The following is a 14,769-nucleotide window of genomic DNA, read 5'->3' as shown; positions in this document are numbered from 1 at the left end:
GTAAAGCTTAGTCAAATGGATCCCTAGAGACCTGATCAAGACTTGTCTCATGGTTTTGTTCTAACAGCCACCTAGAGGAAATTATTATCTTCATGTAGTAAACAATTAAAATTAGAAATTATACAATTACAAAAATAAACATACTTGTACTTGCATATGTTTTAGAGGTCACAATTTCTCAAAATTTATTATGAACTATAAATTAGCACTATTGAGAAAAACTGTACATTGTTAACAAATTTGTACATTTATTTGACGATTCCCTTGCGTATTTCTTTTTCACTTAGTTTTTGCATGAGAGCATCCATGATGAAGTTGTAAATAGACTTAAAAAGGCCTATGCACAGATCCGGGTTGGGAACCCATGGGACTGTGAGTATCTGGTTGACAAGTGTTTCTGAACTCCCTTTCCTGAGAGGACTGGGGGCATACAGAGCAGGTTATAGGGCATTGAGGGTGACACGTCTGCTCCTAGGTCCGGATCTAGAGTCTTGGTGTGGGCTCGGGGGTTCCCCGGGGCGTACTGTGCAGCTGGATGGGTGTGATGAGCTCTTCTCTCTTCACTCCTGTTCCCCTCTTCTAAGCCACCACCGTCCTCTCTCAGGGAAGGCTGCAGGAGTCACCAGACACACTTCCTGCTTTTACCTCTGCCTTCCACAGTGACCACAGTGATTTTCTTAAATGTACTTAGATTAGATGATTCACTCTTATTTTAAATATTCCAGTGACTTTTCTTTGCTCTTTGACTAAAATCTAGATTTTTTCCTGCTCTTTCTTTAGCAGGCTCACCATCTGTGTGATCCGACCTATGCTGCCTCCCCCTTTACCTCCCGACCTCTACCCCTGCCCTCCTGCCTCCCGACCTCTGTCCTGGGCTTCTACCTCCCGACGTCTGTCCTGGGCTTCTACCTCCTGACCTCTGTGCCCATGCTCCTACCTCCTGACCTCTGTCCTGGGCTCCTACCTCCTGACCTCTGTCCTGGGCTCCTACCTCCTGACCTCTGTCCTGGGCTCCTACCTCCTGACCTCTGTCCCTGGGCTCCTGCCTCCCGACCTCCCTCCTGGGCTCCTACCTCCTGACCTCTGTCCCCAGGCTCCTGCCTCCTGACCTCTGTCCTGGGCTCCTACCTCCTGACCTCTGCCCTGGGCTTCCTGAGCTCCAGTGTTCCAGACTCCTCTCAGTGCTGGGGTCCCAGGCTGTCCTGCTGTTCTCTCTGCTGGGAAAGCTCTTCACCCAGATCTTCCCGCAACTAGCTTCCTGCTACAAGGCCACCTCCTCCTGAGCCTACCTACCTTCCTGCTTCCTCTTTCCTGGGTTCACTTGTAACGCTCTGCTTTCTGGCAGCTGTCCATGGGTGGCATGAGGCTCTCCCCTGTAAACTGCACACCAATTGCTGAGCCTGTGAAGTTCCTAGGCAGCGGTTCTCAACCTGTGGGTCGCGACCATCGGAAAACACATATAGCATATCAGATATTTACATTACGATTCATAACAGTAGCAAAGTTACAGTTATGAAGTAGCAACGAAAATAATTTTATGGTTGGGGGTCACCACAACATGAGGAACTGTATTAAAGGGTCGCGGCATTAGGAAGGTTGAGAACCACTCTCTAGGACCTAGAGAGTGGTCACCCTGCAATGAATGAACAGGCGCACACTGGTTGATCTAAACCAGGGGTTGATACACACATTTTGGCCTGCCACTTGTTTCTGTAAAGAAAGTGTGTCAGGACATGGCCACCCTACTCGTTTACCTATCTTCTGTGGCTGCTTTCAACTGCAGTGGCCAATTGAGTGGTTGTGATGGAGACCACATATGTCATCTGAAGCATTACATATTTACTGTCTAGCCCTTGACAGAAAAAGGTTGCAGATACTGTTCTAAACCGAGAGGACATAGGAAGGGATTGGTTCCTTGGGAAAGCTGTTATAAGAATAAAATACTGCCATTTAAAGGACAATGAAGAACATTCCTTTTTCTCTCCAGCTAACGTTCTCTATGGGCCACTCCACACCAAACAGGCAGTGAACATGTTTCTTGGAGCAGTGGAGGCAGCCAAGAAAGAAGGAGGCACCGTGGTCTACGGTGGCAAGGTGAGGACAGCCCGGAGCTCGGCAGTGAGATTTCCACCTCTCCCTGGGTGACAGGTCCCCGACTGCCCTCTTCCTTCTCTCCTCCTTTTTGTAAGGGGGGATGCATGCTTTAAACCATGATATCGTGAACTGCATGGGAATTTCTGGAAGGACACACAAGAATCTCAGGGCTGTGGTTGCCTTTGAATTGAGTCTCTAGGAACTTGTATGGAGGGAGACCTTCATGATACTGTAGAAGACTTTGTACTAGAGTAATTAGAACCGTATTTAATGGTTATTTTAAAAGGTCAAGTGAGACCGGGAATCAAAAAAATACACACCAAAAACATTTTAATTTAACCCAGACAGCTACATTTGAGTCTTTAGATGTAGTCAAAGCAGTTTTCTCATGTGTGGTAGGCATTTGTCTTCATCCTTGCATAAGCTATACCAGTAATTTATTATCTACAGTTTAGTTTCATTTTCTTTTTAAACATTTAATCACCTTTATTTATTTATTTTTTGTTTGTATGTTTTTGTTAATCCTCACCCAAGGATATTTTTCTATTGATTTTTAGAGAGAATGGAAGAGAGAGAGGGAGAGACAGAGAGAAATATCGATGTGAGAGTAACACATCAATTGGTTGCCTCCTGCAGGAGCCCTGACCAGGGCCCCAGGCCGGGGAGGAGGCGGCAACCAAGGTACGTGCCCATGACCGGAATAGAACCTGGGACTCTTTGGTCCGCAGGCTGATGCTCTATCCACTGAGCCAAACCGATAGGGCTCATCTTCTTTTTTAAAAATATATTTTTATTGATTTCATAGAGGAAGGGAGAAGGGGAGAGAGAGAGACATCAATGATGTGAGAGAATCATTGATTAGCTCCCTTCCGCACACTCCACACTGGGGTTTGAACCCACAACCCAGGCATATGCCCTGACCGGGAATCGAGCTTCGACCTCCTAGTTCATAGGTCAACGCTCAACTACTGAACCATGCTGGCTGGACTTTTGTTTCACTTTCTTTTCTTTCTTTTTTTTTTTTTTTTTTTTTAGTAAATCTTTATTGTTCAGATTATTACATTTGTTCCTCTTTTTTTCCCCCCATAGCTCCCCTCCACCCAGTTCCCACCCCACCCTCCGCCCTTACCCCCGCACTGTCCTCATCCCTAGGTGCACAATTTTTGTCCAGTCTCTTCCCGCATCTCCCACACCCCATTCCCCCCCAAGAATAGTCAGTCCATTCCCTTTCTATGTCCCTGATTCTATTATAATCACCAGTTCATTCTGTTCATCAGATTATTTATTCACTTGATTCTTAGATTCACTTGTTGATAGATGCATATTTGTTGTTCATAATTTGTATCTTTACCTTTTTCTTCTTCTTCCTCTTCTTAAAGGATACCTTTCAGCATTTCATATAATCCTGGTTTGGTGGTGATGAACTCCTTTAGCTTTTCCTTATCTGTGAAGCTCTTTATCTGACCTTCAATTCTGAATGATAGCTTTGCTGGATAAAGTAATCTTGGTTGTAGGTTCTTGGCATTCATCACTTTGAATATTTCTTGCCACTCCCTTCTGGCCTACAAAGTTTCTGTTGAGAAATCACCTGACAGTCGTATGGGTATTCCCTTGTAGGTAACTGAGTTTCTTTCTCTTGCTGCTTTTAAGATTCTCTCTTTGTCTTTTGCTCTTGGCATTTTAATTATGATGTGTCTTGGTGTGGTCCTCTTTGGATTCCTTTTGTTTGGGGTTCTCTGCGCTTCCTGGACTTGTAAGTCTATTTCTTTCACCAGGTGGGGGAAGTTTTCTGTCATTATTTCTTCAAATAGGTTTTCAATATCTTGCTCTCTCTCATCTTCTGGCACCCCTATAATTCTGATGTTGGTACGCTTGAAGCTGTCCCAGAGGCTCCTTACACTATCTTCGTATTTTCGGATTCTTTTTTCATTTTGCTTTTCCGGTTGGGTGTTTTTAGCTTCTTCGCATTTCAAATCTTTGCCTTGATTCTTGTGGTCCTCTGGTCTGCTGTTGGGAGTCTGTATAATATTCGTTATTTCAGTCCGTGTATGCTTAATTTCTAGTTGGTTCTTTATGACAACATCGAGGGTCTCATTAGATTTCTTGAGGATCTCAATAACTTTATCGGCGGCTTCTAGACAGTTCTTGAGAGACCTTAAAAGTGTGGTTCTGAACTGAATATCCTCCATTGACAGTTTTGTCCTGTTTCTTTGTCTCCGCATTTTTTATGCTTTCTTGATGCACCCCCTAGTGGTCTTTGTGTGCAGTCCTCCTGTAGTTAAGCCTTGATTATTGTAGTTAATACTAGGGGGATTTGACCTCCAGGCCAACTGGCTGTGAGAATCAGCTGTGTCTGCAGTGGGAAAACTTCTGTCCTCTAGGAAGATGCTAATCTAGCCTTTGCCTGAGGCTATCTGGCAAATGGCTCTGCACAGGGCTTGGGCAGGGCAGGTCGCACGGGATCAACAGAGTGGGCTGGAGAGAGCAGTTATGGCGGTTCTCAGTCCCGTCTGCAGATGCTCTGCCTCTCAGAGTCCCAGCAACCGCTGCAAACCTCAGAGAGAAAGCTGCCCTCGTGTTCCGACCGATGCCAGACGGTCCCGCTTCTCCCGTTTGAGTCTGGGTCCCTAGAGACTCGCCCAGAACTGGAGCTCAGAATCTGAGACTCCCTCCCGATTGAAAGCACCAACCGCGCCCTCAGCTACCAGCCCACTCCGCGTGCACCTCCGCACCTTTGTATTTTCCACACTGCGCCTCCTCTGAGTCTCGTATGCTGTGCTCTTTCCTTCTAGTTGAAGAACTTCCCCTCAGCCAGTCTTCCTGTGGTTCTGGGCGATGTCCGTTCTGTCTTTTAGTTGTATTTGTAAAGTGGTTGTTCGAGGCAGCAAACTCCGGTGTTTACCTATGCCGCCATCTTGGTTTTCTTCCTAGTTTCACTTTCTTTAATATCCACTGAGATGAGTCTCTTGCAAAGCTATCTGAGAGAAGACTCCTCTCTAGTTGTCTTACCATTGACACACCCACATCTCATTGGACAGCTTGTATATGAATATTATGTATTTTTTGTTACTTTTGTTGAGTTTTTTTCTGAAACATTTAACTTAAGTTTTATAGAAGTAGCTCTCTTTTCCTTTGTGTAATATTTATTTAAGTTATGCAACACAATGTAGCATTAAAGTAACAGATAACAGCTGCCATGCCCAGGATTGGGAGTACATCTAGCTGACTCTTGGTAAACATAAGCTCAGAGGCTGATGCAGGATTACACAGGCACACCGGAGAGCTGACCCCCTAATAGGGCAGCTTGCTGTGGGCATCAGTAGGGTATGGAAGGAGAAGTGATCACTAAGTGGACAGGAATTAGTAATCTGATTACATGGAGGTTAGTTAGGAATGTCTACACTATATCCTTCTGGAGCTTTTGATTTTTGTACAATGTGTATTAGTTTGCTGTGGTTGCCATAACAAAATATCATAGATTGGATGGGTGAAACAACAGGCATTTATTTTTCTCGCAGTTCTGGGGGCTGGAAGTCTAAAAGTGCTGGCAGGATTGGTTTCTGGTGAGGCCTCTGTTCCGGCACGAGGTGTCCTCACACAGCCTTCCCTCTGCATGAAGGGAGGAGGGCTCTGGCTTCTTCCTCTTACAAGGACATCAGGTCCATGAGGTTAGGTCCCCACCCACGTGACCTCATTTAACTTTACCTCCATGAAGGCCCTGTCTCCAGATTCAGTCACTCTGGGGGTGAAGGTTTCAACATATGAATTTGGGGGTGGTGATACAATGTAGCTATAACACAGTGGGTATAAATTACCTATTTTAAAGTTACATGATTTTTAAAAAAATATATTTTATTGATTTTTTTACAGAGAGGAAGGGAGAGGGATAGAGAGTTAGAAACATCGATCAGCTGCCTCCTGCACACCCCCCACTGGGGATGTGCCCACAACCAAGGTACATGCCCTTGACCGGAATCGAACCCAGGACCCTTCAGTCTGCAGGCTGACACTCTATCCACTGAGCCAAACTGGTTAGGGCAAGTTACGTGATTTTTAAAATCATCAGTTGTAACTTTTTTCAATGCTACTTGGCTGTGACACATGGCACAGCTCTCTATCCTTGATTTCTCTTTTTTCCTTTTTATCTTTGACCAAGTTAGAGCCAATAGGAGGCAGAGAAAATTTTCATTCATGATGGGAAGTTACTGTGCAGAAACAATTCACCTAAAATGGTGTTGGCTTTTTTCTCATAATTATCAGCAAAGATACCTGACCACAAGTACTAGAAAACAAAATGCTTTCATTGTTTTTATTTCCTTTCTCTGCTGAAGGTTATGGATCGCCCTGGAAATTATGTGGAACCGACAATTGTAACGGGTCTTGCCCACAATGCATCCATTGCACACACAGAGACTTTTGCGCCGATTCTTTATGTCTTTAAATTCAAGGTAAAAAAATGGGTTCTGGCTCTCTTCTCTCTAGTCTAATGTTGAAACAAACATTAGAAGGCCAGGAGAAAATGAAGGTGTATTAAATTTCACTCGATTTGCTTTTAGGGAGGTTTTAGAAAGTCCTTCTGATAGGTATAAATTTGAAAGTTATGGGTAAAATATGATGGGTGAACACTTTAAGCTATAGAGCATGTCAAGCAAGCTGCCAGGGAAACCAAGGCTGTTGCAATTTATGGAGATTGTGGCCCTCATCTCCTGTATCACCTGATTCTGAGCAGAGTGGGCCAAAAATCTGGCTTCTGTGCAGAAGGACTAGATAGTGGGATAGACTGAGAGCCACATATCAGCTGACGAAATGAGAAGAGTGAGGGCAACGTAAAGATCTTCAGTTGCAGTCTGTATCCGAGGACAGGCTATGGCGGTTATAGCAGATGAAGAGAACTACAGGGTCTCCTTCCCCAGCGTGAGACAGGCTGCAGCCCTGCCAGATCCTATTTAGAGATTGAATCAAGGTCTGAATGTGCCATGATTGACTGTGGAGGAGTAAGGAGAATCGCACCTTATTGCAATCACATGATTGTATTTCCTAACATCTTGCTTAAAATTGTGTTATCATGTTTCACATATGGTGATTAGAGGGTAAAATTTCATGTTTTGTAGTGTGTGCTTGTGTGACTATGAGCTCTCGAGCAAATAATTTAACCTCTTGGGGCTCCTTTGCCTCATCTGTAAATTGGGGATGATAGAAAACCTGTGTCAGAGGGTGAGGAATAACTAACTAAATGCATGCTAAGTGGTGGTCAGTGTGTTTCACTTAGTAAGAGTTCAATAACTATTAGATATCATGTATAATAGCTTGAATGGAAGAATGTACTGGGAGCCTGGAGGAAAGATTTTGTTCCCTAAAGTACAGTTGGGGAGAAAACCCTACAAAGGCACTGTAAGAGAAATAGACATGTGACTCTGGTTTCCTTTTTTGCACTAAAATTATACTGGTGCACCTCATGAAATGAGTCTCACAGTAACTTTGACCCGAACCCTGTGTCATCTAACAGCTTTGAACACTTGTCCTTTCAGAACGAAGATGAAGTCTTTGCCTGGAATAATGAAGTAAAACAGGGACTTTCAAGTAGCATCTTTACCAAGGATTTGGGCAGAATCTTCCGCTGGCTTGGGTATAACCTTGTTTATTTTTAAAACCTCTGTAAGTCTGATTTGTGTGGTGATGGACTTTGAAAAAAAACACATGAAACCATCATAGTTGAAAATCCATTCTTTGGCACTGAAAGTCTTAGAATTTGTTTGGATTGTTTGTTTTATTTTTTACTTTCCTGTATGTTGCTCTCAACATGCCTGCCTTTATACACACAGACCGAAAGGATCAGACTGTGGCATCGTGAACGTCAATATTCCGACGAGCGGGGCTGAGATTGGAGGCGCCTTTGGTATGTGCAGCACATGTCTCCTTTTCCGTGTTGGGCGGTGTCTTGGCCTGCTAGGGCTGCCATAGCAAAATACCACAGACCAGGTGGCTTCAACAGCAGAAATGAATTTGATCACCGTCCTGGAGGCTGGAGTCCAAGATCAAGGTGTTGGCAGGTTTGGTTTCTCCTGAGGCCTCTCTTCCTGGCTTGAGGCCATCTTCCTCCTGTGTCCTCACATGGCCTTTTTTCTGTACACACACCTCTGGTGACTCTTCCTCTTATACGGACACCAGTCCTGTTGACTTCGGGCCCTAACTTTATGACTTCATTTAACCTTAATTACCTACTTAAGTCTTTTATTCATTTGTTTACTGAGCTCAGCTACAATCTGAGTGATTGGAGGCTGGGCCTTCAACATGTTCATCGGGGAGGGGATACAATTCAGTTCATAGCAGGCAGTAAAAGAAAAGAGTAGTAGCTTTTAGAAAAGTTTGACCAAGAAACTGAAATAATCATCTTACCTGGTCTAATATGCCTGAGAAAGCTCACGTTCCATATTCCGAGTGACTGTCCAGGGCCCTGCCTTCTATTCTCAGCTGCAGTGTCACGCTAGGGCAGGGCCCTCAGCCTGAGATGTGTGGACCCCTGATGTGGCATCTGTTTTCTGGGGAGATAGTTAAGACCCCCCCCAAAATTAAGACCCCTGCTTTAAAGACAGAAAATTTCACACAAAAAATTCTGGTTTGTATTGGCAAAGTGGGCATAGTAAATGTTAAATGTTATTTTTCATCTTAGATGAAATACTAAGTTGTTTCTTTTCACGGAGTCCTGTTTCTGATTTCTCATTTATTTATTTATTTATTTCCACCTCCAGCCCACCACCACCACCACCCCTCACCTATTTTCTCATTATATGCTTTGAGTTCTCAGTGCTTAAACTTAGTAATAGTAATAATTTAAAAAATCTTTCCAACAGTCATTTATTGTTTTACTTATTAAAAATGACCCAAAGTATAGTAAAAACAGATTGCCTTTAATTATATAGAGAAGCAAAACAAGCATTCATTAATCCTTGTGAAAGTTTAAATAATTCGGGGCATTCTTTCCTATATTTTAGACAAAACTATAACTACTTTTCAGTGTGAAGACTTTGACAAAAGTTTCCTGCTTTCATTTCATCCCGTCACCCTTGCCCTCCACTATTTAGTGGCCTGAATGCATCTGTCTGTCCTTCTGTAATCCTTTCATCCCTGTGTCCAGCCCATGCCTCCTCTCTCCTATGGACTCTTCTTCATTTCAGCCCTCACAGTAATGTTAAAAAAATTTAAAGTTTTAGAATGGAAAAAGAAGTTCTGCCCACACTTCCTCTCCCTCCTTCTTTCCCAGAGGCAACCATTTTGAGACCCTCACTAAAAGAAAACAATAAATTGACCTCTTAATGTACAATTTTTCTAAGTAGTGTGCTTCACGGCACTCTGTCGCAGCTTTAGACCCTCTGCTGTGCTCGATTAACTTCTTCATCCCTCTCTTCCCCATAAGCGATGTGACACTGTTGTGTGGGGTGCGGTCCAGAGGAAAGGCGGTACTAGAGTCTTCTCCAGTGGAGTCACAAGAGATGAGCTTACTTCTCCCAGCAGGGGATTGTGACAACACAGGTAGTCTGCCAGGAAAGCTCATGACAGACTCCGCACCCAAGCCTTCTGCTGGGGCCTGGTCCCGGAGGCGCCTTCTGCCTGGCACATCCCCCAAATTCCAGGCTCTCAGAGGAAGGCAGGTGTTGCACATAAACCACATTGATTGTACAGAAACAGTGCGGGCCCAATGAGGCACCTCCGTCATTCAGGGAACTTTTATTATCAGTGTAGGGGACTGTGCAGCAGCTATGGGCCCAGATGCAAGCAGACCTGCTATGCTTTTTCTGCGTAGTTCAGTTTTGAATTAATTTTTCCTCAGAGTTTTGGAGCTGTTTGTCTTCTGGTTGCTAGTATTGTAGTTGGAAAGCCCAATCCACTTTGATTTCTGATCTTTCTCCCCTGTTTTAAAAAATACGTTCTGAAATTTCATAGTAACATGCCTCAACAGAGATCGTTGTAAAAGTATCTGTGGGCCAGTTAGTGGGCCAGTGTGTCCTTGGATGGTGGGACTTACAGTTTTCCGTTCTGATTTTGCGTTGGCAGTGTTTCTTTGAAAATTTCCCTTTGATTTTTCTCTATTTTAATTTCTGGAACTCCTATTATTTAAATGTTATCTCTTGATAAAATTGATTGTCTGATTTTATCGTTTCCCTCCTTTAGTCTTTTTGTTTTTTATATGGGAAATTTCCTCAAATTTTTCTCCTAATCCTTCTATTAAGTTTTTTCTCCTCTGCTGTTATTAAAAACAACACCAAGACATTTCTTGTGCTTTGATGACACACTTTTAAATAGTATTCTTATTTCCATGGATTCATTATCTTCTTATAACCTGAGGATATTAATTTAACATTTAAAATATTTTATTATAAAAGCAGTTTATGTATATTATAAAAAAATTACACATAGATCATCATAAATGAGAAAATAAAAACATTTCCACTGTCAGAGGTTCTATTCTTAACACCTTAGTCTAATGGTAAAGTTTTTTAAAAAGGTTTCCTTCTTCCTGACACATTTCTGTTTCCTCTTAATTCCTTTTATTTTTTTTCCCTCCGATTTTCATGTTTATTTTGGTCTCTGTCTTTTATCCATTTGTGTGCAAAGGAAATTGGGCTAAATGTCCAGGAACTGGTCAGGTAGCTCTGGTCTCCTTTTGGTGTCTTCTCCTCAGTGGGTAGGAGCCCACACAGAAAGAAACAGCCCAGGAGATGAGATTGAGCTGCCTTTGTGTTCCTCCAGGGGGAGAAAAGCACACCGGTGGTGGCAGGGAGTCCGGCAGTGACGCCTGGAAACAGTACATGAGAAGATCTACTTGGTAAGAAAGGCTTCGGGAAGACGGGTTTGGGCTTAAAGCTATTGCAACGTGCATTTACCCTCTTCTCCTTTCTGCTCTGGCTTTATGCATTTCCATTTAATTTTATTTTTCTAATGTTCCACGCTCTCCCCTCCATTTTGTACTATTATTTTTCTACTTTCTTGTCCAGCTTTAGCTAGTGCCCAACAGCCAACTATGAAACCATCTCGTTGGTAGTTTCTATCCAGAGACAGCATAGGAACAGGACACTGGGGGAGGTGCCCACCAGCAGGAGAAAGTAGAAGAAGCTGTCCTTTTCTAGTTTTCTCTTTGGGCGAAGTTACCACCCTTGCTACCTATAGAATCAGAAGGAGAGGAGGTGTGCAGGGGCTTGGGGGCCTGGCTAGCAAGCAGGGGGATCCCAGTTCTTTGAGTAGCGAGCATGACCCTTGAAAGTTGGACTAGCTCATCCCCCAGCACATGGGTAGCTGGTGAGGGAGCTGGCTTCTGGGAGATTTTGACGGGAGTTGTTTCTTTTAAATGTACACTGTTCTTGCCTCCCCCAGCCCCCCGCCCCCATGGTTAGAAATAGCTTTACCCAAGTGCAATACAACAGTATGTAGGGCCAGGCCCCTGTGGTGTTCTGTTGTAGAAAGAACATGGGGTGGGGAACCAAGGACACCCATCCTCATCCCATTGACTGCTTCCCACTAGTTCTGTAACCTCAGGTGGGTTTCTCAGCCTCGGCTCCTCATGGCCTTAGTGCTTTGTGCCTGTCGGGAATTTCTGAAGTGCTTTTGGCTACGGCTTGCTAAGTCTTTGCCTGATTCCCGTTCTTTGAAGTCACTTACGTTCTTTTTCCTTTTCTTGTGCATTTGAGATCTAAAGCAGAAAACACTGAACTGTGGCCTTTTGGGAGCCCATTTAATGGGATTCTTTTCCTCTTAGGAGAAATGAGATGATTACCAGATAACTGACTAACAGGGACGCTTTTATTTTCTAAATTATTATAGTTCTTACTTTTTATCACAATGTGAATGAATATCTGTGTTTTTCCTGCTAATTCAATACATTATTGAATTCAGTACACGTTATTGAGAGAGAGGAAAAAGATTGTTACAGTCCCCATATTCTTGTGCTCTAAAAACTATGAATAACATGTATGCTGTGTGTTTTTCCAGACTTTTGTGTTCCTCCTTTTTTTTTCTTTTATAAAACTGGATTCATACTAGGATTGTTGTGATATTTTCTTCACCATCCTGCAATTTGGACATTTCACGTTGTTAACATATAGATCTGCTACATTTTTTAAAGGCATAAAAATATTCGATATTATGTACATGCTCTCCTTCATTTAATTTTGTTCATTTTTTTCCCCTCCTTAGTACCATCAACTACAGTAAGGACCTTCCGCTGGCCCAAGGAATCAAGTTTCAGTAAAGGTGCTTCAAGTTGACATTACTTCAAGTCTTCTAAGTTTTCTTGCAGCTCTGTCTTCTGAAGAAGACAAAGAAATTAAGATTTTCCCTGAATAAATGCATCATTTTGAGTATGACAGTGGCTAATCCTTTATGCCTCCGAGGTCCTGACTAAATCAAGAGACTCATTTAAAAAAAAAAAAAAATGTCATGGCATAGCCATATTTAGTATAAGACAGGAAAATGGATTTTTATGTTACTAGTAGTTACTAATTTTTTAAAGTTTATGATTATAATTTAGAAAAAATAGTACATGCCAGTGTAGGAATTTGGAAAAACAGAACATATAAAATATAAATCTTCTCGGTAGCTGCAGGAACATCTGAGCAGGTAAAGAGTATTCTGGTGAGTCTTGATTCGCATCGCCCTCTTCTGGCTTGCAATGGAAAGAGGGCGTGTCTTTATGTATGGGGACCATAGCACAGCGTCTGTGGAATGACTAAGGTGTTCATCATCATTGCGACTTCTCTTTTCGCGGTGGCTTGTGTCACCACAGGAGAGGTTTGTGGGGAGGACGTAGCTATCACTCCTGCCCTGGAGCTGGCACCTGCCGTGCAGAATGCTATAGAGAGTGTATATGGATTTCTTCTGCAGCCTCAGGCCATCCTCATTAGCTGGTAGGCTTCTGCGGGTGCCCTTCTGTGGCTGCTCTCGGGAATGACCGTGTGTGTGGCAGCATATGTTGAGTGAACTCAGCAGGGTGCACTTGCTCTTTGCCGAGAGTCGCTTCCTTCTCGGGGGAAGCTGCCCAGGAGTTCTTGGGGTTCAGTCCAGGCCCCCGTGGAGCTCAAATGGCTCCTGCAGTTGTCTTCCTGGGGTCTGTGCTCCATTGCACTCCTGCCAGATTGGACTGGGCAGATGCCTTTGAGGACGACATTTGTAGATGACCTGATGCATTTTCACAGCTGGCACAGAGTTGGGGTTATGACAGAGAAGGAAGCAAATGGAAAAAAATAAGCAGTCGTAAATTTATCCAGAAAGGAAAGTTACTGTGTGACCAGTGCTCACCTAGGTATGTTGCTGTCAGCTTTGAATATGAATCAAGCCAAATGCTGATGATAGGCCATTTGAGAACATGTTGGTGGGAAGAAGTTAGGGGTGAGGAGGTTAGAGAGGCAAATAGTTCTTCATGTTCAGTAGTGGAAAATCAGTAATACCTAAAATTAGAAAAGAAAGAGATAGCAACTTGGGCTTATAAAAATAGGTAAATTCCCAAAGAATCATTGCTTCAGGGAAGGCATGTGGGGGGTGGGGGCTGGCGACAGGATAGAGTGCTATTTTTCATAGCTAGTCCTGTAGAGATATTTCACTTCAAATCAGGACAACGTATAACTGAATAAAAATTAAAATCACACAAAAAAGCAAATGAATCAGGTACTTGGAATCCTGCGTTTCCAGACTCCCCCCCCCCCCCCCCCCCCCCCCCCGCTCACAGCACACACCTGCACACTTGTCTACCCCCATTATTGAACAAGGGTTTCTTTTTTAATATCTCATAAGGTGATCCTCCCAAAAGCCGAATTTCCTTCCATTTTTAAAGTTTAAAATAGATTATTCCGTATTGATACATTTATACTTTTTAATACAAGTGGTTGCTTAAGAAAATTGTGCAATGTGGGCATTTACTTTAAAGATCTTTGCTGTGGTTTCTTGTGTCAGTGTTAAGTATCCTAGCTCTGTCGTATTTACTGACTAAGGCTGTCTGAAGAAAGTAAAGCACTATTAAAACATTTTTAGGAACCATATAATAGTAGATGATTTTTGTTTTGTGAAATTGAGATTTAATGAAAATATTTTCTATATTCTTTTCCTCCCCCCAGCATAATATTTCTAAACAAGCGTCCCAAACCCAAAGTAGTATCAGTGTTTGTTTTAATTAAAAATGTTTACATTATAATTTCTCTTTAATTAGGTATTTAAGGAGACTTTTCATCCTCCTGTGTATCTACGAAGCCATGAAGTTGTGTCCACTGTGGAATAATGAATATCCAATGCATGGTTGGGAGGGTGGGGGGCGGGGGGGGGCTGGCAGCTCTAATCTGAGATGTAGAAGTCAAGTTAAACTGATTCTGAAAACTTTCTTTGAAACTAATCTATAATTTTTCTACATATTTCTACCAACAACAAGGACATTTGTCATAATGTTTATTAAAAAAACTTTACTTTTAAATTGGTTCTCTTTGTTCTTTGACCTAACGAATGAAAATTGCTCATTAGTATCTTCAACCACAAAAGTTAAACTGTGTATTTGTATGTGTTATTCCTAGCCATGTATCTTAAGCGCTTGCTTTGCTAGGAATCCTGCACTGCTGATTACTAGTTACTTGGAGCCCTGGCTGGCTCTCCTGCCCCTCCCGGCCCGCATCTGGTGCTGTGGCCCTACTGCCAGTTCCC

At 42.9% G+C, this 14,769-nt stretch overlaps 1 protein-coding gene across 4 annotated transcripts in view; it reads left to right on the top strand.

Annotated features, from left to right (window-relative positions):
* Nucleotides 1-14,545, top strand: part of ALDH7A1 (aldehyde dehydrogenase 7 family member A1) — a 42,672-nt gene extending 28,127 nt beyond the window's left edge. For 2 of the 4 annotated variants that reach the window (XM_036309026.1, XM_036309025.1), the window contains 6 exons: nt 1,988-2,094; nt 6,426-6,542; nt 7,623-7,720; nt 7,917-7,990; nt 10,843-10,918; nt 12,283-12,452. In XM_036309026.1, coding sequence (XP_036164919.1) covers nt 1,988-2,094; nt 6,426-6,542; nt 7,623-7,720; nt 7,917-7,990; nt 10,843-10,918; nt 12,283-12,337 — 527 coding nt within the window. In that variant the 3' untranslated portion in view covers nt 12,338-12,452. Of the gene's footprint in view, nt 1-287; nt 373-1,987; nt 2,095-6,425; nt 6,543-7,622; nt 7,721-7,916; nt 7,991-10,842; nt 10,919-12,282; nt 12,453-14,287 lie in introns of those variants that run through there. The other 2 variants (XM_036309024.1, XM_036309023.1) reach the window with 2 other exon arrangements.
* The last annotated feature ends 224 nt before the right edge of the window (nt 14,546-14,769 follow it).

Source organism: Myotis myotis, unplaced genomic scaffold (genome assembly GCF_014108235.1).
Source record: "Myotis myotis isolate mMyoMyo1 unplaced genomic scaffold, mMyoMyo1.p scaffold_m19_p_5, whole genome shotgun sequence".
Taxonomy (NCBI): domain Eukaryota; kingdom Metazoa; phylum Chordata; class Mammalia; order Chiroptera; family Vespertilionidae; genus Myotis; species Myotis myotis.
This window is presented reverse-complemented; position numbering and strand designations above follow the sequence as displayed.